At 42.0% G+C, this 26,062-nt stretch overlaps 1 protein-coding gene across 2 annotated transcripts in view; it reads left to right on the forward strand.

Moving 5' to 3' along the window:
- fut8a (fucosyltransferase 8a (alpha (1,6) fucosyltransferase)) overlaps positions 1-26,062 on the forward strand; it is a 56,511-nt gene that overhangs the window by 8,282 nt on the left and 22,167 nt on the right. Inside the window, exons 2-3 of one of the 2 annotated variants that reach the window (XM_027014072.2) lie at positions 7,847-7,886; positions 25,236-25,766. In XM_027014072.2, the coding sequence (XP_026869873.2) occupies positions 25,564-25,766 (203 nt within the window). In that variant the 5' untranslated portion in view covers positions 7,847-7,886; positions 25,236-25,563. The remainder of the gene's footprint in view (positions 1-7,846; positions 7,887-25,235; positions 25,767-26,062) is intronic. The other variant, XM_027014073.2, reaches the window with a different exon arrangement.

Consider the following 26,062-nt stretch of genomic DNA (forward strand, 5'->3'; position numbering starts at 1 on the left):
GTTAAAAATGCCTTCACCCCTCTTTCATGCTGTTTCTCATTCTATCTCAGCCTTCCTTTTTCTCCGTCTTTCCATGTCACCCTCTCGTGGTCTTCCTGGAAATCTAATAGCTGAGAAACAGCTTGTTGGGGCTGAGCTTGGCTGTTGACTACAGTTTAGGGGTTACAAAGTTGTAAGAGCCAGTGCAGGACAAAGCTACAAAAGGCATAGACACTGTGGCCACCTAATCTGATCAGTGGATTTAATATTGCTCTAATCCCGATAGCAATGACTCAAGCCCCTTTGTGTTGAAAAAGGCCCAGCTTGTCTTAATTAGGATCAAATCTAGGATCACCTATAATGAGTTGAGCAAGAAACAAGTGGGACAGGGAGACAGCTAGGGTGAATCATGTTGGTCGAGACAGAAGATATGATTTATTTATCTGCTTTTTCTGTTGAAGAAGCTTTGTTGTGCTTTGTTAATCACTTGCATGTTTTGAATTAGGACTGCGATTTGTGTGTATATTGGCAGCCCTGATGGATTTTTCAGATGGTAGGAGAAAATAGAGACTCTACAACACAGCCCTTGACCTTAATCCACACTACCATCTCAAACCAGGGAAACACTGTATGGCTTACCATGTTTCTCTAAGCAGTGTTTGTAAACACAGGCTTATGTTTATGACATTAACTCAGAACATGTAATTGCATGCAATTACAAAGGATGACTTGCTTTCTTATCATAGTCTTTCATGGTGTGTCACATGGGCCTCACTAAAAGCAGACAGGCAGATTGAGGTACAGTACTGTGATTCAGTTTGTTCAGGTTTTGTGGTGATTAACTTTGTTAGAAGTCATTTACAAAACTGTCAGGAAATCAAATCGGCTAGAAAAAATAAACAAAGCATGACAGGTTCAGCGCATGGTATAGTTCGGCTCAGTGAGGTCCAGACTGCCTGTGAGCAAGCCCTCTAGCCCTCCAGGGATGCACATGGTAATCAGCACATCTAATGACAGGCACCTGGACAACTGCTCTCTTGAGCCAGGTGCAAGTGAATGTTTCAGTGATGCAGTGATTTCTGTGGCTGATGAGGGTGATCAGAGGGTCTGTTGGTATAATCAGGGACTGCTTCTGAGATGTGGGAAGCAGAATTTCATGCTTTGGTGGTTCCCTGAAGTAAAAAAGTGTCGGCAAAGAGTCAGTGACAGACAGGCAAGCTTAGCAAAACCTCAGAAACTTGGTCAGATGCACTCAACCATACTGACTGCGCTACGCTAAACAGTATTATATCCTTAATTTCAAATCACGTTCTCTAATATTCTTTAAAATACTCATTCCAGAATCCTTTGCCTAGTTTGACTGTTTTTTATATTGTATAATTTAACAGATATGGTCTATAGGGTATAATGCATTTTTAGACTTGATACCAGCATGCTGACATAGTCTAGGGTGTATAGCGTGAGTAAACCTTTTGACAGCTATTATTTATGTGAATGAATAACCACATCTCCGGCTTCTTTGCTACAACCTCAGAGGTTTTATTTATTTATTTTTTGCTTGAATGAGGAGTAATTGGGCCCAATGTTTTCCATCTGTTGCTATCCTGCTTGCCTTGTCATATTTACCACAGCCAGGGTGTCCACACTTGGCACAGGTGAACAGCGACTGAAGCAGGATCAAATGCAATCCATAAAAGTCAATAAACACCTGTGCGCCTTTCCATTACCTTTCTGCTTACTTTTCTTCTTGTCAGGCTGCAGGTGTAGATGCCATTTATTTGCCCTGAAGAGTCCTTTTCCCCCTGACAACTTTCCATTTCACACCCCAATCCTTGGCAATGGCTCAGGCTGTCAGTGCTACTGGTGTCTTTGATGTTTATTTGCTCCATTCATTTCTCTCTTCTTTCCTTTTTTCACTGGGATTAAATCATTACTCTAAGGTTTGGGCATTCCAAAGGCAGGCTTGACCCTGATCTGTATCAACGGGCAATTGAGTCACAGAGTAGTCATGTATGCTTTGCTACTGCAACAATGTCATGGCTGCCGTGGTGGATATAAATACCCTACACAGTGCAAAAAGGACTGCCCTAGCCAGGACTGCACAAATGCCTGTTGTATTTAGTATGTGATTATTTGTCTTAGAGGGCTTTGTGTGTGTCCTCAAGGAAGTTCCTATGGATTATATTGCTGTATAAGTCTCATTTAGACAATACTCTCTGTAAGTTCTGTACATTGAAAAAGTCATATTTCATTTTGTGGATGGATCAAACCGCTGCCTACCTAGTTACTTTTTGCTCATTATATATTTCATATTGGTCCAAACTGCCTGCCATGCCCTGACTGTTCTCTAAATTACATTGCATTTTTCCCATTTTCTCACACTAAATATTCTCTGATTTTGGGATTACCTTGGGACTTTAGTGGGAGTCTGGAAAGAAACCAAGTTTTAATCTTATGTAATTTCTTTGACGTACAAAGATCATAAAGGTCGGCTGCAACTGTAGTGATATCTGCCTCACTTTGGTCATAACCATTAGAGTGACATTGGCTTTGGTTTCAGGGCCACACAGCACTGATTCAGATGGATTTCAACAGATCTCAGCAAATCCCGATTCCCATCACTTCGGCAAGGGGTGTCACTGTGAACCTCATCGAAAGTAGTAATGATGGATATAGTAGTGGTTCTGTCAAAATAGCATTCATGGCTCTTCAGGTCTCTCACCTTGGCCAAAGTCAGTGTTCATGTAATACTTTTGTCTAGTAGAGCCAATGAAAACGTATTGTTTCTTTTTGCACTAGAGTTGAATCTTAAAACACACACTTGTTTTTAAACAGCTCCTTGTTGGCAGTTGGTGCCTGTGCCTCCAGTGAAGGAAATTCGTAGGAGGGCAACCTTCGGACCTGAGGCAGCTCACCTCCTGCTTTATCAGCAATCCCTGCTGAGATTTAGTCAGCTCAGCATGCCTTATATCTTTGTGTCTTTTGCTGGTAGTTCCACACTTGCCTTCTAAATCCTAAGAAGTAAGCCTTGTACAGAGGAACTGTGAGTGTTGTTTGTGAGGTATTTGTGCATAAATCCAGATCATTTCAAAATGTTCCCAGATGTTTTCTTATAACTATAGTACTTCTCTTGATAGAGCATCTTTCAGCTTTCCACATTCAGTGTTACATTTGTTAACATATTTTTGGCTTGGTTAGTTTTTAATCAAACATCTTAGGTAAAGCTTAATCCATGAGAGAGAAACAGAGGGGTGCAGTGTGCTCTGAGGAAGCTGAAATGTGCTCCAGTGGCCTTCCAAAAGTGACATTACTGTCAGAAGTTTTTCTGTATTGCTTTGGGGAGAAAAACATTACGTAGGTAGATTTTTCAGAGGAGACACTGAATCATCCCAGAACCATGAGCTTGCTTGTAAGTGGGACATTGCAACCACAAGATCTGTGGATCTCTGATCATCTAGAAGTACGCCGATCTACAGACCTGCCTCCCCTGAGCTCAACGTTTTAGGACCATATCTGGCAATGCAACCACAGTGAGCCTCCTTCCAGCATGAAGTTCTCCAAATAACCTGCTAGAGTCCCTTCCTGGAACCAAGTGAGAGCCAGCTGCCAGTCTGATCCACTAAATCACAAATACACACACTCTTATTTTGAGTCTCTTGGATTGCTGGCTTGGTTGCCTCTGGTTAAGCATATTATAGTTTGGTACAACTTTAGTACAGATTGTTTAGGGTTTCAGTCAAGTGTGGTTCACTGTGTCATCACAAAAAAAGTTTGATGTTTGAGCATTAAAATATCTTGAGTAAATCAGCAAACTTTGTGTAATAAGCAATTAGTAGATTAGTAGCAATTAGTAGATTATCTTAGTAGAAATGTTAACCAATCAATTTCCAGTCGGTCTCTAAAAGGTTTAGAGTTTAACAAGGAGAAATAGCTCATTCTACTGGCCTTTGCTTCAGATGACTGACTGCAGTTAACCTTGAATAGTCAGTATCAAAATACATCAGACTAACTCAGTGATCACCAGATATGTGATCTTATTCTGACCCATCTTTAAAAAATGTAGCGGCATGAGCTGGAGTTCTGAGCTCACTGAGGAACCCCATCATGAATTCGGAGAAATTTGGGCACTACAACATATGAAACAACTTCCATGAGGCACCTTACATAAGCTAGCCTAAGTGCTAATGACCCAAGCATTCTGAGTGAGCCTAAAATATTTGACTAGCCAAGGAGATCCCCTTAGCCTAATAGTTCAGTAATGTGATTAACAGTGCAAATATGAGGACTAATATCTGCACTTGGCCGAGTGCTCTTGCTAGCCTGCATCCCGATGCCTTCTCCTCACCAAGCCTGGTCTCAGCTTTTGCCTCTGCTGGCTCCATCTTCCGTACAGGACACACATCCCAGCAGTTAAGAGTTGCTCATGTTTCATTGTGTAGTGGTTTGCAGTCCAGAGCTAGCATCTCTGGCCAAGACGTTCTCTTTAAGTCCTTGACCCAGAACAGTGATTAATGTGAATTCTCATTCTGAGGAGTAGTAGCACATTGTTCCTCTGCTACCCCTATCAGTGGGAAAAGCTGTTTGATTCCACTTCATTACTGAGTGAAAGAAGAGCACCCTGCACTCTGCATATTCCCCTTCAACTATTTCCCATCTCTCTGTTGTCACCGTGGCACCTCCAGCCCTAGGCCATGTTTGGGTCTAAACCCCCAGTGATGACATATTGTTAACAGCTCTTTAATCTTAATTATTTATAATGGGCTGATTAAAATGAGACAATTGCTTTAAGTAATAGTCCCAAGTCTTGCTAGTGGCAGTGTAGACTGTGGGTGAGTGCATACATGAGCGTCATGCTAATTGTTTGCTGTGTAGATGTGTATGGAAGGCAGCTGAAACTGTCAGCAAGTTTTATTAATGGAAGGTTAGAGTTGCCGTCATGATTAAACGAGGGAGTTGTGTGGACATATGTGTATGCATGTAGGCATCTCTTACTCATTGTACATAGTTTGAAAGTTGTGTTCCCCATGGGTTCTGGCTTACCTATTACCATATTTCATGCAAATTCCAATGTAGCCCAGCAGAGCAGTGCTACTGTTGAACACTGCCTAATGGCCTCTGGGGAACAGAATCTCTCTTAGTTAGAGAGAGATGGAAGATCCATGTACTGTTTAAAGTAAAGCATCCTCATTCTGCAGTTAGTTTAATGCCATTAAACATTCATCTACTTAAATTTCACAGTTCTTACCATTAAACAAGTGTGTACGCAAAGGTTTGTGTGTGTGTTTGTGTGTTTGAGTGTGTCTGTCTGTTGTTTTTGGAGAACTAAGCCTTGCCTTCAAACAATGTGTTATTTTGAGTTTGGGACTATTTCTGTCTATCCAGCGCTTTCCTTTCTCCTGCCACATTCTTTATCCTCAGTCTGTGAAGCTGATACGCAGCTGTGTCATTTTGGGGAGGTGCACATTGCTGTTGTACCTCAGGGAGTTCAGTGTTACACATCACACACACGTGCACGAGTGCATACATGTAACGCACACACAGATCAATAAACCACTCATGTTTCCTCATATTTTGTGTGTGTGTGTGTACTTGTACACAAATCTGAGTGCACACACAAAGGATGTGCATGTGCATGAGCTTGTGTGTGTTAAGATGAGGTGGCACACTCAGGACTGCCAGGGCCTCCCACTGCTGACCCCGCCAGAAAAGGCAGTCATCCAGAAACACCCATCTGTGCTGCTGCTCCTTCTCCAGAGAGCTGTGTGTGTGTGTGTGTGTGTGTGAGTGTGTGTGAAATATGTATGGCACATGTGTTCATGGTTTGCCTGCACCAAATCCAAGCCAGTGACTCTCAGTAAATTCCTTTTTGCAAAGTAATAATTTCACCAACTTGAGAAGATTGAAAACTTGAAAACAATGTTTTTTTTTCTAGCCAATTAGGGAGATATATATATATATATAAAAAAGTTGCATGTTTAAAGTATTTATGTTTAAGCCTTTTAGCTCTTCCTGGTTTTTAATGATCATGTAGTGATGTTAATTGCTCTCATGCAAGCAGTATTTTATCTTGACAAAACAAACAATGCAAACTGCTAATTATACCCAAAACAGAGCACACACAAATGCATGAATACTGTTCTATAGGACATTGTGTTGCTGGCTGCTGTTAAGATAAATTCTTTCAGTCATCTGCAGCTTGTGTTTCGATAATGTTTTGAGAAAATGATGGAAGCAAAGATTTGTCAACCGACGTTGCCACCCTCCTCTCGCTGTGTGCCTGAGAAGTGGGTGCCAGATGGCAACTAATGCCCACCATGCCAACGCAGCTGTGGCACCAAGCACATCCCCCGCGACCTTCCAGCTTCCTGAGGGAGTGCATGTCACCTTTCACCTCTAATCTGGTGATTCATAGTTTCAGAAAATAAATCAGTTTTAAAAAGAACAGAAATCACAGTCAACACATAGTTTAGCAGATTTAAATATGCTATATCCTCACTTGCTAGCATGTTACCTGGTTTGCATTGCCCACCTGAAGCACTGTGTGCATGGCTTATTCGCCATTTAATGTTTACTTTATGCTATTTAGAAGACACTCTTATTCAGAGTGACTTACAGAGGTGATTTAGTTGTGTATTCAGAAAGGTATCCTTAGTACAAATATGGTTAGAGTCCAAAAATACCCTTAATCAAGATACTGCCAGAAGCAAGTATCACTGTTGAAAGCTAGATTGAGAGATCTAATACATTTACAGCATTTCACTGACACTTTTATCCAAAGCAACGTATAGTTCTTAGTGAACACAACTTGGGCAGGGTTAAGGTTCTTGTTCCAAGGCCCAACAGTGGCAACTTGGCATTGGCAGGACTTGAACTGACAACCTGCTGATTACTAGTGAAGTACCTTAAGCACTAAACTACCACTACAATGCTATGTTTAAGCTACAGGAGTGCTAGAATGAAGCACGACTTTGCTGCCTGCTCAGTGGGGAAGGGAGTGCTCTGTCTGCCATCAGACCTCTGTCATTCAGTGACCACACCTCTCCTGAAGCATTTGGTGCTGGTACAGATGGGAACCATGAATCCTCCCCCAGCGTCTGACACTGAAATATTGAGCAGCATAGTTTGATGGGTGTGGGACTTCTGGATGAAATGCTTTTAATAAAACATAAATAGCTTTGCTGTGTCTTTTTCAGTAATAGTGCAGGGCAGGATTTGTGATCTGGTCTCTCATTCCCTGCAAAGAAGATGGCATGAAATATGGATCCTTTTATTTTCTGCTGTGGAATTGGTTTCGGCTGAGCCTTTCTGTAAAGAACTTGAAATGGTGATTTAAATCTCAATTTTGCTTTACATTATGCATGTTTTTTATTTTTCATATTTTGTTGGAGGGGGTAAAATATATTTTAAGTTAATATTTTGTAAACATGTTTATTTTTATAGATTTTTATGATTATATTAATATTTTTACTTTTCTTACTTCTTACTATTTTTCATGTAACTTATATTGAAGAGACAGGGTCAAAGTGTGAACGCAGCTTCCTATCTAAGTGAGTGTATGGGTGTATGTCATTCATTTAAACTGGAGATTTACTTAAGGTTTCTTTTAACTGCTGACTCCCCATCTATTCTCAACCTGCTTCAGTTGCCACGGCAGCCAATGTGTGGGGGGACATGTTGGATTATGGAAGGTGAGAGGAATGGGGGATGGTTCTGGTTCAGAATGAACTGCAGTTACTGTGCTATATACTGTACCCTGTGGGGATGCTTAAGGAAAAAAGTGACCCTGGCAGGGAATTTTTATTTTACTAAAAAGAAGAAAGAACATTTGCTTGGATTTAGAAACATGTATGTTTTCTTCATTGTGTAGGAGTCAAGGTTCCCAGCCTTTAACAGAGACACACAGCGAGGTAAGCTCAGAGCACATTTGTGTGTGTGCGTGTGTCTGTGTCTGTGTCTGTGTCTGTGTCTGTGTCTGTGTGTGTATATGCATGCTCCATGTAATAGCCTTTCACCTCTCATGTCTCCTGGTATTGGAACTATGGTGTGGGGTTGGGTGATGTTAGAGTATCCTCCAAATGTGTGGGCTGTTTCACCAGCTGAATGTGAGTCTGCTTCAATGCTGCCACTATAAGAGAAGAGCCAGCAGAGAATAGTGGACACAGGCCCACAGCCCACCCCCATTCTCTCTCTCACTCTCCCTCAATCACTCCTACTTTCTCACTCTCTCACTTTCACTCTCCCTCTCTCTCTCTCTCTCTCACTTTTTATATACCCTCTCTATCACCCTCTCAGTGTTCTCTTAAATGTGTCCCAGGCTTCTTTCATCAGGTCAACTAGAGCGTGACAGCAGCCATAGGCACTCTCCTCACAACCCCCAACCTCTCTCCTCTTTCTCTCCTCTAGTCTCTCCTGTCTCCCCTCTCTCTTCCTCTCTCCTTTTTCTCTCCTCTATCTCTTCCAGTCTCTTATGTCTCCCCTCTCTCTTCCTCTCTCCTTTCTTCCCTCTCTTCCTCTCTCCTTTCTTCCCTCTCTCTTCCTCTATCTTTATTCTCTCTTCTCTCTTCAATTCTCTCACTCTCACTGCTTTCAGAGCAAGATGGTAATTTGAGTGAACTAATCAAAAGAGGCAGTCATATGTGAAAACTACAAACTGTGATGTGTACTAGCCTTCAATATCACAATGACAGAAGAGTTCTTATCACACTGCCTCTTTTCTTTGAGCTCTGTCTTTCAAAGACAGACCTTTAATTACATAAACAGACAACTAAGAAATGCAATCATACAGCCACAGTACAAAAGCTTACTCGCAAAGTAACTGTGATTGTCAACACATTCATCCTTTGGATGCTGTGTCTCTAGCAGCAAAGTTTCAAATAAATCCAGGTTAAATGTGCAAACACCATTCTAAATGTGTTTAGTTCACTGTTAGTATTGAGGTTAATTCAGTACCAACAATATGAGGGACTCCTTTGATGGCCAGTGTTCACACCATAGCCACTTCAGTCCACAAGTTCAGTCTGCCTTGCTCCCGCTCAAGCCCCCAGTGCTCCACTTTCATTTTCTCCATGTAGATTTGTTAGCTCCCTTTTACTAGTTCTGCTTTTATGTCTGCATTTATGTGGAACTGGGCACTGATTCCCAGCCTCTGGCTTAGTCCCATTATAGCCTGCTATTACCCAGAAACCTGGAGTCTTCGAGGAGTTTCACTTGCTCTCTCATTCATGGCTCCTGGACATGGCATTTTTGAGACGTAATACCTGCAATTAACATGTGGAATATGTAATTCCTTTGGGAAGCTGGCAGCAAAGCCAGCCGGTATGGTGTCTTCCTCCTGAAGACACCACTGAGGCTGAGGTTAAGATGAAGTCCTGCTTAACCAATATAGCATGATGCTCATTGCTGCTTTGGAATAAATGTAAATACTTGAAATAAGGTGTCACGCAAACAAAGTATCAATGTCTATAGCCACCTCTAGCCATCTCACAAACTCATATGATTAATGTCATTTTTTATGGTGGATATTTTCTCCCTGTTTTAAAATATTTTATAGTTGAGTCTTTTTTAGTAAGTTGAGTAATGGATGGCACTTGTGCTAGATTTTTGTAAATGTCAGACAGGTTTTCTGGATCCTGCAGGTGCTGAAGTCTGCTGTGGAGAAATAATTAAGTTACATGTGAACTCAACCAATGAGCACCCATAGACATTTAATTCCAAAGTAGCATTTGTTTATATTACCATGCTGGACATTAAGAGTGAGTTTAGGAATAGTGTGGGTATTTAATTGGCACCGAATTTTGTATGAAAATCCTGTGTATTTGTTTGTATGTGTGGTGTGAGCTTCTGGCTAGAAAACGATCGAAAGAACCTTGGCTGAAGTTTGTGGCAGAGAAAACAGATGGTTTGATGTGTGAGAGAAAGAAGGGGTGAGGGGGAAGTAGTGTGGGATGAGTGTTTTTGCTCTCTTCTGTGGGCATAACGAAGACCTCTCTCCTCTGTCGGCCTGAAACTGCTTCACGGCTGCTTCGTTGTTATGCAGTAGAGGACTGCTCACAGAGAGTAGAAGCACATACAAACACACACAAACAACACACACACACACACACACACACACACACACTTTCCATGCCAACACCAAAACACACACATACACACATGCACACACACCCATGCAGTGACATGTGAGCACCCATCTTCTCACTTACAATCAATCACATATGTATTGATCACCTAGGAGTAAGAGTCTCTCTCACACAAACACACAAACACCACCACACTCACACAAACACACCACCACACACATGCTCTCTCTCACACACAGAGAACAACATGATGCATCCATCACTTCCTTCACAGCCTATCACATGCATATTGATCATCTAAAAATTCACAGAGCTCTTATGTAGTCACACACACAAGGCCACAAGTTGCCACTTATAGGTGACTAAAGTATGAGTCAGCATCTTCTAGGACTGAAGTACTCAGTGTGGATGCTGCAATAGCAGGACACACAAACAATCCTCTCTTTCTCTCTCTATCTCTCTATCTCTATCTCTCTCTCTCTCTCTCTCTCTCTCTCTCTCTCTCTCTCTCTCTCTCTCTCACACACACACACACACACACACACACATTGTTTTAACAATACGGGTTTTAATCTACCCTAATTCATTACTTACTTAATAACAATAATTACTCACTTGTGTGTAAAGTATTTGAAACAGTAGCCATTAAAATTCAGTTTGAAAATTTTAGCACTGGTATATTGCATATGTCATAAGGCTATTAGAAAGCTAAGCTTGCTTATAGTTGGCAAACTACCTCAGGACTTTAAACTATTCAGGATTGCATTCCCCATCCCCATTGAGAAGAGGATGTTTTCATTTGTGTGTGATATACATTTTTTAAAAATGGTTTTATCTTTAATAATAACGGAGCAGTTCAGAATCCTAAAATGAGAGGTTTGAGGATTCCTTTTCAAAAACAAACAAACAAACAAACAACAGATTGGCTGTTCTAATTGGATGCTTAGCTGTTAGTGATCTAAGAGACACACTGCCTTGAAGTGTTTATCTTAGAAATATGTAGACCTTTCACTAGATATCACTGAAGGCTGTATAGCCTAGTTTTGTGTCATTTTGATAAGAAACCTGGACTTTACAGAGTGCGATATAAATGCACTATGTGAAGTCAGCCTGTAACTAGTGATGCACTTGTCAGCTTTTATCAGGCCATTAAACCACTTGCAGCTGTGAAAAATAGCCCTGCGCCCACCCAACCCAATTTAAAATGATAAAATTACCTAAGTTAAAATTTACACTGAATAACATTCTAATTTTTATGTGACCATCGTTTACTGAAGCAGTATGTATAAATTCCTGGTTTTAACAGACTAATCTAACCTAGATCATTAGACTGAAGTAAGCTCACTGCAAGATCCCTTCCAGACATTCTTAGCCTTCAAGCAATACCACTTCACAGACCAGTGGAGAAAAAAGACCTAATCAAGGCTTGCTTTGCCCCCATTTATCTTAGCATTGCTTCAGGATAAACAGTTGGGCACTCTCTGGGACAGTTAATTTGACGTGTTAATATATGATTTCCTAGCAGTATGGAGAATAAAATTGAGCCCACTGTATCAAGCACCAGTAATGTCTTCATTCTGTAATATGACCTGCTGCCTTAAAATTGTAGTTACTGCTAATGCTTCTTGCAGGGATGCAAAGAGTTGCCTTTGCAGATTTTTGTAGGTGATGGCTTGCTGATTTTTCCAAAAGCAAGAAAAGTGTCCCCCAGGACAGGCCTCAGGGGACAGATGTGTCTCAGCATATCACTGCAATTCATCCCTGCTTATGTCCTTGACGTCTTCCCCATCAGTGTACTCCATTCTTCTTTTTCATGCCAGTGACACGGTTAACTGCAGAGTAAATGAGCCAAGCATCTCTGGGCTGCCATAGGCTACTGTGTCCAAAATTAAGGCTGTTTTCTCAAAGATGCCTGCATGAATGAATGAATAATGGTTGGTATAGTATAGTGGGTACCAACACTGCCTCTCTTGTAGAGGACTGTGGTTCCCTATGCCCCTAGTGCAGGCAAGTGCATCACACTATACCAATAATAGTCCTTGGGCAAGACTCCTAATACTTTTGCCTACCTCTGATATGATTGAAATTGTCATTTATCATTTGTAGCATTTAGTTGACACCTTTATCCAAAGCAGCTTACAGCTATGACTGAGTACAGTTCAAGCAATCAGGTTTATGGCCTTGCTCAGGGGTAAAACAGTGGCAACTTGGCAGTGATGGGGCATGAACCAGAAAACTTCAATTACCATGCCATCAACTTAACCACTGGGCTCCCACTGTTCCAAATTGTAAGTCTCTGTCGTTAAGAGCATCTGCCATATGCATTAATGTAAACGAATTAATGACCTACCTTTAGGATGCATCTTTATGGGTTTGTACTAGAGATGCATAAGGTATTGTCAGGTGATATTTGTAGATATTTTTATTTTATTTTATTTTTTTTAGTTTTTTTTGCTATCAGTTTGATATTGTAATTTCAGCCAATTATTTTAACTGATAATTGCACATGCATTGAGAAATGTTTACCTGCTGCTGCAGACTGAAATATCTTCTGTTGTAGTCTTTCACGGTCTTGACAGAGGACAACAGAACTGCAGTGTGTAACATGTTCAGCTGCGGTGCTGAGAGGAGGTAACACAAAGAGAGCATTTAACACTACTAACCTAATCATCTCTCTAAAAGTACATCATTCCAGTCATCTGTGTAAAGAATATGAGGCATCTAGCATTAGCAAGAAAACAAAAGAAGCAGAAGCAGTGGTGTCCATACAACAGGCATTTGAAAATGGCAGAAGATTTGCTAAGGACAAATAAAAAAAGCTAAAGCCATCTCAGACAAAATCCTGCAGTTCATGGCTCTGGATGATCAACCATTTTGAGTTGTGGATTGCGGATTCTGCCAACTAATCGAGCATTTGGAACCTCCTTATTCTCTCTGTCGGTACTTTTCTGCTGTTGCCCTGTTAGCTCTGTATGATGTTGTTGTCATACACATACATGATATGATTATTGCTAATATCAGAGACATTAGCATCACCACTGACTTGTGGACATGTGATGCTAGTCTAATGAGTATGCTAAGCTTAACAGCTCAGTGGCTGGAAGAAGACTTTCAAAGGGCAGATTTGCACGCACATGAATTCTCCATTTCACATACGGTGACAGTAATCGCCATTGTTTTTGATCAAATGCTTGGACAGTGCTTATACATTGTGATAAGAGATAATGTTCACAATATGGCTAAGGCTATGGAGTAGTGTGAGCCTGCTAGCATGGGTTATATGTCATATTTAACAGCTAGTGTTTAACAAAGGTGTACTGAGTCAGCAAGGCATTTCAGTCTGTGTGTCCATCAGCAGAATGCTAGTTGGTTATTTTAAGCGCTGTCGTCTTGACAGCTCCCATCTCAAAGTACAGATGTCCAGACACAGTTTGGCATGAAAGCAAATGTGCTCCAACATATTATTCCAAGAGCAGATTTTATATTATGAGGAGTTAGAACAAAAGAGTTCAAGAGCAAGTGTTCATTGCTTATTCTGCAGATCACGAGTTATTGGTGAGTCTGCAGATCACGAGTTATTGGTGGCTGCTAATTGAAAATATGGTGATACTCCTTGAACTATTTGAGAATTTGACACGATATCAGCTCATCGACAGCCCTACCACTGGATCAAGGAAACCTTGCTAGTAGCAACAGGAGGAATGTATGACCAATCACTATGACAACACTACTGCTTGTTGCAAGGACTCTACTGCTGGTGATACAACACCTGCAGTAGGAGGCAAAAGATCCGGGATAGATGGGAATTCCCTGATGAACATGTATGATGAAATTATTCTAGAAAGTTTTACAACAGTGCGGCTATGCACTCTTAATAGCTCATTTTATAGGCTATCAGTCACACAATTAATCTAAACCTGATCTGAAATATATATTTAGCTATAGCTCTCCTAGAACCATAAACCTGTACATAACACTGCAATGTAGCTTGTTACGGAGGATACATCCCTAGATTGCTAGTCTTCAATTTAGCATGTGTGATCACAATGGCTCTTATGCTTTCTTAGATTCAAAATTATCTTACAATCCCCCATTCCCAGGAATGAGAGTCCATTTGTGTATTGGAGAAGCAACAAATGTTGTTTCCCATCCCTGGCTCAAGCTTCGAAAAAAATATCTGTAAGCCCCTCTAACCAGTGTTGACAGTGAGCATTTATTCTCTGCTGCTGGTCATTTGGTTGATGAGAAATATAACAGAATTGCATGTGAGAAGGCAGAAATGCTCCTGTTTGTAAAGAAGCAGAAGCACTACTAATTGCATCTTTTATTTTGACTCTTACTTGTTAAATAAGCAAAGTATTTAATTTCAGTCATTCTGTTCCCTTTTACCATGTTCATGTATCAAACAGATTAAGCCTTCTGTTTATCATTTAAGAAGCTGAGAAATGTCAGAAAATAAGATGCTTTCTGTTTAATATTTGTCTACTGAGAAAGGTTAGTTTTTGTTCCCCTACTTATTAACTGCAACATATGTTTACAATAATCGTGATGTTTGATTTACCTGTGACATGGTTATATAAAATTATCAGTTAATAGAACTGGTTTTGGCCAAAACAAGGTGCTAAAGAAATTCAATATTGATGTAGCTCTAGTTTGGACTCAAGTATGTTGTGATCTCATGCATAGTTGTGGGACTGGGTTTTTATCTTTGGAAAGATGAAAACCTCATACATGAATGTGAATTATGTACTATGTGATCACCATAGCTTTATTTGCAGTGACTCTTCATTTTGAAAAATCATAGCATCTCCAAAAGAGTGGTGGGCTATCTGTCATCCTTGAGTTGCTTGTGTGAAGTTCTGAATAGAGACTCTGACACCATATTCAACACATCAGGCCAAATGGCCCCCATTTGATCTAGATGTCCCCTCACTTGAGGCAGTTGCCTGATGTCTTTAGCTGGTTTACAGATGATTGTGTCATTGCTGCTTTGCTGTTTTGCTATTTCAGCAGGTGTCACATTCCTAAACCAACACATGTGACAGACCTGAGACAGATCCAGTGTTCTTCAAGTAGGCTACTAAGATTTATTTGTTATTATATTTGTTGATTATCCCATTCACATCTGGCACACATGCAAGAACATTTTTGTCCTGAAAGATGTCTTTTAGAACTGCATTGGTGATGTGGGCAGACCATGGAAATCACTTACACTTTAGTAGTACTGCTTTAATGTTCGGCCTTGGTCACTCACAAACACAAATTCCAGAGCTGTTTAGTCCCTGACCTGTTTGTTATTGGATGCTGTCTTTTTTAGGCTTTTTTGACATCAAACGAGGATTCTTCTGATGTGATTTGTGAGCGTGCAGTCTGCAGAAATAAAGCAGCATGGCAGTGTACTATATGCCCTCTGATGTGTTTATCCCTCCACTTACCAATGTTGGCATTTTCCAGTGCCAGTGCCAGTGCCAGTCTGCTTCATCATTGCCTTTTCTTTGGTTGCAGTTTGCTCTGTCACAGGCTGTCTGACTGTGGGTCACTGAGGAGTTGGCATCCATAGTAAGATTGTACAGCCTATAAGCACCTCGGCTTACAGTGTTTAATAGAACTGAGTTACTGCAGTGGAAGTCCAGTAAACTATAGACATAACATGTGATGGTACTGTTCTGTCTGACTGTAGGTCACATCAGCATGTGATGGTACTGTTCTGTCTGACAAGTAGCATGTCATTGGGCTTACTTTTGATGAGGACTTATCCCTTTTGTATTCATTTGAAATAGAGCCATACCGTTGTCACAAACATGGCTAGACATATTTGGAATATATTTTGAAGTGATTCCCAGTCCATTCAGTACTTGTGCGTTTTTATTTCGTTGTGCTGACTGGTTCACCTCTGTTCTCCCACACCTGGCTCTTTTAACCTCTTTATTATGTAACTTTTTCTTTGCAATATGCTGTTGTCTGTTTGCTTACACTTTATCCCATTTTGCAATATAAAATGATAAATTCTGGCTTACCTATGAAAATATGGTAAAGTCTTAAAACTTAATATCATAGGAGGGTTTAAAAATAAAAAGGTTTGTTCCAGTACTTTTAATTTCTCTTAAACGGGAGCTCATCTGAAGTGAAAGGAGAGTCTTGCACAAGTGTGAATGAACCTCTGGTATCATGAACAGCAGTAATAGTAATAATAATAATAATAATAATAGGTTAGATTTATATAGCACCTTTCACGGAAATCCAAGGTTGCTTTACAAACATGGTGAATGGAAATACTGAGAAATAAGGTAGAGAGAGAGAGGAACAGGAGAGAATAGGTGTAGGAAGGTGGTTCCAGAGAGAAGGTGCTGCAACATTAAACAACCAGCCACCCACAGAACTAAACCTGGGGACAGTAAGGAGGACTGTATCAGAGGACCTTAACAAGCAAGATGGAATGTACAGATGGAGAAAGTTAGTAATATAAGAGGGCACAAGGCCATGGAGTGTTTCAAAGGTTTCAGAGGAAGAATTTTGTATTGAATGTGTTTAACTATGGGTAACCAGTGTAACTCTTGGATGGGGGTGATATACTCTGATTTCTTAATGGGAACCGAGACTCTAACTCCAGCATTTTATATACGCTGAAGGGGGCAGAGAGATTTAGGGGGTAACCCACAGAGAAGTGAATTACAATAATGTAACCTAGAGGTAATGAATGCGTGAACCAGGATCTCAGAGTTTTTAAGTGTCGTCATCAAGCGCAGGCGGGCAATATTGCGGAGATGGAAGAATGCAGACTTAGTCAGTGATTTAATTGTGATGGGCTTAACTGGAGCCTTCCTCATAGGTGATGGCAACAGCATTATTAGGGCATCAGCATTATTGGGGCATCATTAGCAAGAACATAATGTTAAGAAAACACAAGAAAAACAACATCAGGTGAGAATTGCTTGTAGGGGCTGCAGTCGTGTAATAGTTGGATGTGTTATGCTTCAAACAAAAACACATTGCTCAATTCAGACCCCATGACTGCATTTGCCAGTGCACTTTTTAAGACCTGGACTGATTTCCATTGATTATCATAGCTACATTATAAATAGGCCTACTGCTTTTATCAAATTCAGTGACATATGTCGGATAACCAGTCAAACACAATGTAGAGCAAAAATCTTTTAACTTACAGCCTCAGTACTTGTTTGCTATTTCCCCCAATCTCTTCCCATAAACAGGAAAAGAATGAAAGTCATGTAGAGGTAGTGGAATTGAAAAAAAATTGACAGTTGTCTGGGTTGTTACACGGTTTCACTCAGAGGAGCAGCACTTTTGTTTACTGCTGCACATGTCAAGCAGCGTGAGTTCACTATTTCCATATTGACTCTGAAGTAAAGTGCTGCCTGTTAGATTTAAATTTGTAATATTTTTCATCTTGACTTCTTCAAAGCCGTTTATGAATATGTTATAAACAGCCGGCTGAGAAGCACTTATCCTGACCCCACACTTAATAATATGGAAAGACTGAGAAGCACAGATTTCATAATATGGAATGGGGAAATATTTGCTGAAGTAAACAGCAAATTCAGCCATGCCTTAAATTTAAATGCGTTTCATCTCACAAGAATCGCATTCCACCAACTGTAACCCCTCCCCCCCCAATAAAAAATGTTAAGAACCTCTTTTGACTATTCAGACACAGCTTTCTGTTTACCTCACATTACTGCTATTTTGAAGGAACCTTTCATATCAACTACTAGGTTTCATTGATGCATTGTGAGATCTAATGAGTGACCCTTTGTAGACCATGCACACGCCCTTGCTTCACTCACTGTACATCTGTAATGTGGTGTGAACATTAGAGCACGAAGCTCAACCATCTGATATGAAACTCCAGATTGCAGATGACCGTTCTGTACTTGTTCAAGAGTGTGCCGTGCAGTGCGGGTGAGCCGCTCTGGCACGCTTGTAGAGCAGCCTCTGGCCTGGTCTAGATTGTTTAAAAACACACAACAGCCTTAGTTCCTCAATGTGCTATTTAAATGGAGAGAGGGAGCAAGAGGAAGGAATAAGAGGAGAGCATGACACAAGCAAAAGAGGGAGAGATAGAGAAAGAGAGGAGAGAGCAGAACAGAGAAGGAGAAGGCTGTGGGAAATAAAAACTTGATGAAGTTCCAGAAAACGACTTTGGTTGCTTGGAAATAAACTGCTGCCACGAAGATGGTGGCCAGGACCTACATGAGTCGTCAGTCACCAGGGGACCGCACCTGTGTGGGAGGAGCTGGAAGGCAACTGATGCCCTTCTGAAGGGATGCTGGCGTGTTGACATTCTTTGTACTACCTCGGCATGCCAGACGCTCCTTATCACCTTCACAGGGCACATGGGGTAGGCAGGAGGCTTAGCAACATGCTGGGATAGACAGAGCTTTTCAGATGGCCTGCTCAAGAGTGTGCATGTGAGTGTGTGTGTGTGTGTGTGTGTGTGTGTGTGTGTGTGTGTGTGTGTGTGTGTGTGGGTGGGTGTGCACGGTGTGTTGTACATAAGTTCTTTTGTGAGCATGTCTCTCTCTGGTAACTTACATGTGAATGCACTGTGCTATACAGTGTTAAAGGGTGACAGTCATTCTGGAGGGCACTGCATAATATGTACACATATATGAACACACACACACACACACACACACCTAAAGCCCCTCTGGCAGCCCTATGGCCTGATAAGAGAAAAATGAACCCTGGAGACAGGCTTTTCAGCAGCGGAAGGTACTAAACCGCCAGCCCTCCAACTTCAACTTCCATCTCCAGTTCACAACAGCAGGCCTTCTAGAAGCCTGATCCCTGTACAAAGCCCTACTGGTCCCCATTGTTGCTCTAAGATTATATCCTCGGACAGAGGTCAAACTGCTTCTTTGTCTCTCATTTTTGTTTGCTTGATTTCTTGTTTGTTTTAAGCAGCATGCATACCCCTGCGCCTTGCTGACAGAAATCACTGTCCTCCTTTGTGCTCCAAACATCAGGGCAAGCAGCTTTGCTAAGAAAAGAGCCTTTAGTTGTAGTAAGAGCCTCCATTGAGGCTCTAAGAGTGGGAGATGAGGTACCAGCCCTTGGCTCGGGCTCGGTTTCTCTGGCTCCCATTGTGGCACAAAGGCGGCCAGCTGGGGGACCTCGGTGACCCTCCAGAATGCACTGGCGGAGGTTGGACAATCACATGACTCTGGGGCTTCTCAACAATGCCATCTTTGCTCACTGTTGCCATGGGAAACAAAGACCGCTGAAAGTCCTATGAGGCCAGAGGGCAAAAGAAAGAGAGAGAGTCTGAAAGTAAGCCACATCAGCACACACATACATGTTGGTTGTATATTCCCCCCTCCGACAAATTGAGGGAGAGAGTGACAAGGAAAGAAATAGATGGAAAGAGAGAGAATTGGAATGGCAGAATGAGACAGACATATGGCTAGACATGTGTTGCATTGCTGAAGTTAAGTTATGCATGAACAGACGAGATGACAGGATAAGATGTTGGTGCCCTCTCTCATATGTCAGTTCTTCAAGGCGCTGGAGGTAACATCTGAAAAACAAGTACACACTTATTAGGTCCCCTGCAGTACTTCTGGAGGGAGTTACACCCAGATGGCTGCTCTTTGACCAGGTAGGCTCCCAGTGCTGATTATTATCAATACACCAGGAAGAGCCTCAGGTTGTTTACAAGCAGCAGCATCACAGATTCATGAACCACCCCCAGACATACACACACACACACACACACACACACACACACACACACACACACACACACACACACACACACACTCACACCCTCACCCACATGCACCACACTGTGGTCTGACAGGTCCTATGTAATCAGAGGTAGAGGGGTCCTGAGTCTTTGGGGTCCAGGGATTAAGCAGAGCTCAGCACAGCTGAGCACCTATCACCTATCATCCAGCTGAGCACCTATCTGAGCCACCTACCACCCAGCTGAGCACCTAACACACAGAAGCCACACACTGAAAAGGAACATGGAGATGCAAAGGATTTATTTATTTGTTTATCTTACTCTTGCCACTCACTCTCTGGATAAATTCCCCTTTATCCTTTTGTATTCAGGACTCTGTATAGATCCTCCCCATGTATTAAGGACTGTGTATAGATTCCCACTGCCTCTCCAAATCCTTTTGTATTCAGGACTCTCCTGCCCCCTTCATGAATTCAGGGTTCTGTATAGATTCCCAGTTTGTTTGTTTGTTTGTTTTTTTTACCAAACTTGGTACTTCTGTCTGAAAAACTAAAATAATCAAATGATTTACTTTGGTTACTGAAGTTAAGGTTAGGGTTGGGTGTAGCTATAGCATAAATTAGCTACAGTTATCATGTCAATGGAAGGTCCCTACAAAAATAGTAAGTAAGATTGTTTGTGTGTGTGTGTGTGTGTGTGTGTGTGTGTGTGTGTGTGTGTGTGTGTGTGTGTGTGTTTGTGCGTGTGTGTGTGTGTGTGTTTGTGCGTGTGTGTGTGTGTGTGCGTGTGTGTGTGTGCGTGTGTGTATGTGCACTTGCCAGAGAGCTGGTACAGCAGTTCATAGTGGACTCTAGGCAGGAAAAGCAAGTTCAAGTCAGGAGACTATTTGTTTGCAGTTAGAGCACCCAGATGGCTGCCTACTGCAACATGCAAAAGCTGTCTGTTAGATTCGACACAAATCCGTCAAATATTTCCCTCTCCCCCTACATTCCTTTGCTGAATACAGCATTTTGTCCTACTCTGCTGCAGCCAATACATTTTTTACATGCTTTTTGCAATGCGATTTAGGTTAGAATGATTGTCATGCTAGTTTACCCCTTTGGCATGACCTTTAGAACTCTGTCTCTGTCTTGCTGTCTGCTGTCTCTCTCTCTGTCTCTTTCTGTCTCTCTCTCTCTCTCTCTCTCTCTCTCACACACACACACACACACACACACACACACACACACTCACTCACTGCCTGTGGTCATGCTGGCACACAGTTCAGGGACAATGAGGGTTAAGGCTGAGTCAGGGCCTTGGTCTGTCACCCAGACTTTAAACTCATCTGGTGCACTGACAGACAGTGGTGCATTGCAGTTCCGAGGCCCAAGGAACACTTGGCCCAAAAGTAGTGGCGTAGCTAATGACCAGTGCCAGCCAGCTAAAAGCAGCTAGGAAAATCTCATTGGATACTCACGGACTCTGGTTAGCTTTTTCTGATAATATTAGAATTATTAGAATTTGTTCAATCCCTCCATTTTGCAAATCTTTCACCATTGCCTGTTATACAGCATGGCTACATGATGTATGAATTAATATGTAACGTTTAACACTACTCTCCTAGTTACTGTACTGTATTTTAAATCATAGTCACATTTATTTATAAGTGAATTGGTAGCCATAAATGAAACATTAATTTGTAAAAATTAAAATAGAAATACATTCTGATTAAATGGATACCCAGAACAAGTTCTCTGCTGAAGCTTTTTAAGCAGATGGTCTGCCCTTGAGACGTTAAGTAAAATGCTGAATTGGTTTAAGAGAAGGTTTTTAATTTTCTTGAACATTGCTTTTGGAGTCTTTTGTAGAGTTATTCTCTTTGATTTTATTTCTTTCTGTATATATAATAAGATTATTTTTTCTGTGAATGCTTGAAAATGTCATTTTTGTTAGTCATGAGAAATATTGTTAATTATGAAAAAACATTTGCAAACTTTTGACTGGTGGTGTGCTCTGAGAGCTCCATTAATGTAAATGAAGCAGTATAACGGCATGCAGCAGTAAACACATAACGCTACCCATAGAGCGAGTCCTGATGTCTTTTTGAAATCTGGACCTACTGCCAGTCCCGTTCTCTCCCACACTAATGCAGCTACTGCAACTCAGTTCTCACAGCTCTTCCAATTAAAAAGCACACACCCACTGAGTGGTACACAGACAGTTGGAAATTCAACAGCTTCTTCCATCCGTATATACGCACATATTGATCTCTACTCATGCATGCTCCCCAAATAGCCATTTCTGTCAATGGGTCTGAAAGAGCTCTTAACCAAGCCTCACGCTTCATCTGTGTATGTGCATCAGTGCGTGGGGCGGGATGCGTGGAAGGGGCATTCTCTTCCCAATGTGATGTTAATGCATTCCTTTAGGCCACTCACTTGATCTAACTTCTGGGCATACCAAGTCACTTTCACAGCGCAACACCAGATTGTCTTAACAGGTGTTGTCTGCTTAATGTGACACTTATTGAATATAGAAACTGATGACAGAAGAGAGCAAGTAAACTTTTTTCTCTTAATCATCATTCCAGAACTCACTTGCAAACAGACCCACACCTTTTTCACAATGGTTTTAAAAAACGCAAAACACACACACACAATACACCAAGGTCTTCTGGACAGTGTGTGCATGCTTTCCCAGCAGGTGTGACCTTGTTTGGGAGATAGAAGGTACAAAACAGGCCATCAGTCTCAATCCTTTTATGCAGAACCATCCATATAAACATTCATAAACACACACCTCAATAATGCCATTTCAGGGATGGAATTAACATGCTGGACTGTATTTTAAGCTTGAGTTATCGCTAGATTCCATTATTCATTATATAGTTTGGTAGTGTTCTTTTTAGGACACTGTGTCAGCATAGCCTTGTCTTTGTGGGGCATCTTGGATAGGTGGACATATTGGGGAGGTCAGTTTTACTAGTGGATGGCCACAGCAAAATTACTTCTATGCTGTGAAATGTCAGGGGGTGGCATAGGGTGTGCTAAAGGCAGAGTGGAGGTACTGAAGGTGAGGCAGAGTTACTAAAAGTGAGGTGGAGGTATTGAGGCCAAAATGAAGGTACAGAAGGTGAGGTGTAGGTACTGAAGGCAAAGTGGAGGTACTGAACACGAGGGGGAGGTACCGAAGGTGAGTTGAGGGTACTGAAGGTGGAGGTGAAGGTACTGAGGCCAAGATGAAGGTACAGAAAGCCAAGTGTAGGCACCAAAGGCAAGGGGAAGGTATTGAAAGCAGGATGGAGGTACTGAAGGTGGTATGGAGATACTGAAAGCAAGGTGGAGGTACTGAAGGTTAGCCAGAATCATTAATCACAATCTACAGCAGCCCAGGTGTGTATGTGTGTGTGTGTGTGTGGTAATAGCCAGAGATCACACCCAACCATAGTGTCCTGCACTATTTTACCAGCTCACAGTTCATCTCTCTGGACTCTACTGCATCAGTTCCATAAACACTTGGCTTCTTCCTCAACATATAAACCATGTCTGTAGGGCAAACTGCTGAACACTGCCATCTGATGAACTCCTTATGTATTCATAGTCTCTATGAATACAAATAATTTCTGTGGAACTCTAAGATCTAATGAGGTCAGCAAGTAGGGCAAGGTTATGCACAGAGAGTTCTGGGTCACCTGGGAAAAGCCAGTGAACTTTCACACCTTCCATAATGCTTACCTTGCTGTACTGAAATCCTACGGGAATATGTCCATGAACACAGCTTATTGCTGTTTGCTGCTTTTATTGTTTTAAATTGGATCAGGAATATAGTTTTAAATAGTTTTAAAGCACTTGAATGATGGGATTTCAATGAACTACTGGATTTAAGTTAGTGGATATAAGCTACTCTTGGTGCTATTCCACCATTTCACTGCAAGTTATACTGTGTATGACTATGTATGTGACGAAGAAAACAAACTTGAACTTGAACTATTTACCATATTTTTAAAGCATTGAAACACATTGATAAATTGTAATGGAGGGATTACCTGATTGTTATCCAGGCTCCTGCAGACATGACTCCTTCCCATAAACACTAGGTAACTCTAGGTAAAGCATTTTTAAAGGCATTTGGATGAAGGCAGCTCAGTAACTTTAGCAGGTTTCTTGTTTCTTTCCTTGTATGCTCCTGGAGAACAGTCATTTATGGTGTGGCTGAGATCCAGTAGAAACCTTGTATCTCTCCATGCTGTTCTATAGCTTTAATCAAATACATAAGGAGTTCATGAACAAAGCCATTGGCTGAGAAATTAGCCATGTCTGCTGTCTCTAGCTTCCCTGTGGTGGCACGGGATTCCTGTCGGAGCTCAGCCATTCACTGGGAATCATCTCAGGGGTTTTGTTTTTTCAAACAGACTTTTCCCATTGCTGGGGTGGATAATTTGGGTTATTGCAGGTTTTTTGTTTTGCATTGGCTTTTCAAAGGCTGATTACTAATGTTGACACAAGGACCTAAAGCTTTCTCTTCTTTATTCACACTCAAAAAGCATGAAACACTCAAGACTGCAAATAAACTCTTGACCCTGAAGACTTTACTCAAACAAGAATGGCGCTGATGACTTGATGACAGAAAATATTGAATGCATGTGTCTGTTTGTGTGTGTGTGTATGTGTGTTACTGTACAGCACTGTGTAGGTCAGCTGCTATAGCCAGACACTAAATAGAAGGTCACTGTATTGATACGTTTACTCACTGCAGCATTTGACTGCCTGACTTACAGCTCCAGTACGATCTATAATACATTGTTTAGTTTCATGAAGAAATCCATAAAAGCTTCAGTCTTTTCATACAGCCTTACAGAGTGAATGAATAATTAGTAAGCCTTTTCTCTAGTGTTGAGTTAGCAATATTTGACCCGACTGTACAATCAATATAAACAGTAGGCCATGTCTGTTAGCACCTGTTCCTAGGAGTCGTGATAGGACTAAAGACTAGTGTGGGAGAGACTATGGTGTGTGTGTGTGCGGGTACGCAAGTGTTTGTGTGTGTGCCTGTGTCTGTTTACATGTTAGTGTGTGAGAAACAGATAATGTCAGAAGTCGAAGCAGGAGAAGTACATGCCTTGCCTAAGAATCTTTTCTTTCTATCTCTCTCCACTTTTCTCCTTCTTCTCATCTCTCTCCCTCCTTTACTCCCTCTCTCTCTCCCTCTTTCTATGCATCTCCCTCTCCCTCTCCCTTTACTGCCTTGCTGCCTCACATGGGATCCCATTACACTAACTTTCCTGCAGACTAATTTGCAGGCCTGATGTCTGCGTGACTTATGACTTGCCCTCCCATGGGGGATAGTGCTAGGCCAGCTGGCCATCAGCAACGTTAGAACTGCTTTCAGCAGTGAGGAGAGGGAGGAACAGAATCCTCTGGGATTGCTGTATTACTGTCTCCGTGCATGTCTTGTGATCTTCCTAGTAACACATTGTTTTGGTTGAACAGGCTCCCGTGCATGCTTCCCGATCTGCAGGATGTACAAACATCAGGAGACAGCGAGGAATGGTTGAACGGTCAGCCCCTGAGTTGGGTGAGCATCGGACTGTACCACAGCGTGCCTAGACTTGCTACCATGCAGTAACCACTAGGCACCCACGAGCGCCCGCCTCCTCCGCCGTTGATCGCCGAGTTCCGTGACTCCACCCCCGACCAACACCCACGCCCCTCCCCCTCATACAGCCACACCCCTCACCATCACGGCGGTGGAGGCGAGCATGCGCCCGGGCGGCGCACTTTGAGCAGAGAGAGTGCGTGCACACCCGTGGCCGACGTCATGCGGCCGTGGACGGGCTCGTGGCGCTGGATCACCCTGGTGCTGCTGGCATGGGGCACCCTGCTCTTCTACATCGGCGGGCACCTGGTGCGCGACAGCGAGAGCCCAGAGCGCTCCAGCCGCGAGCTCTCCAAGATTCTGGCCAAGCTGGAACGCCTCAAGCAGCAGAACGAGGACCTAAGGCGCATGGCAGAGACGCTCAGGTCAGAGTGCCACTGCACCCTCCTCTCTCTCTCTCTTTCTCCCTTTCTCTCCCCCTCTCTCCCTCTCTCTCCCTCTCTCTCTCACTCTCTCTGTTGATGGCCCTTTCCTGCTGATGTTCCTCTGTTCTCATTTCTCTCTACTCTACTTCTCACACTGTCCTCTCAATTCATCCCTTTCTTGCCATATCCCTCTCCTACAGACGCTGACACTGATACCGAGGCCTTGTTGTGATTTAAAATGCTGCAATCCGACCAGGGCTGGCAAAAATATAATTTAAACCCAAAATTCTAGTTCT

Source organism: Electrophorus electricus, chromosome 13 (genome assembly GCF_013358815.1).
Source record: "Electrophorus electricus isolate fEleEle1 chromosome 13, fEleEle1.pri, whole genome shotgun sequence".
Classification (NCBI taxonomy): Eukaryota; Metazoa; Chordata; class Actinopteri; order Gymnotiformes; family Gymnotidae; genus Electrophorus; species Electrophorus electricus.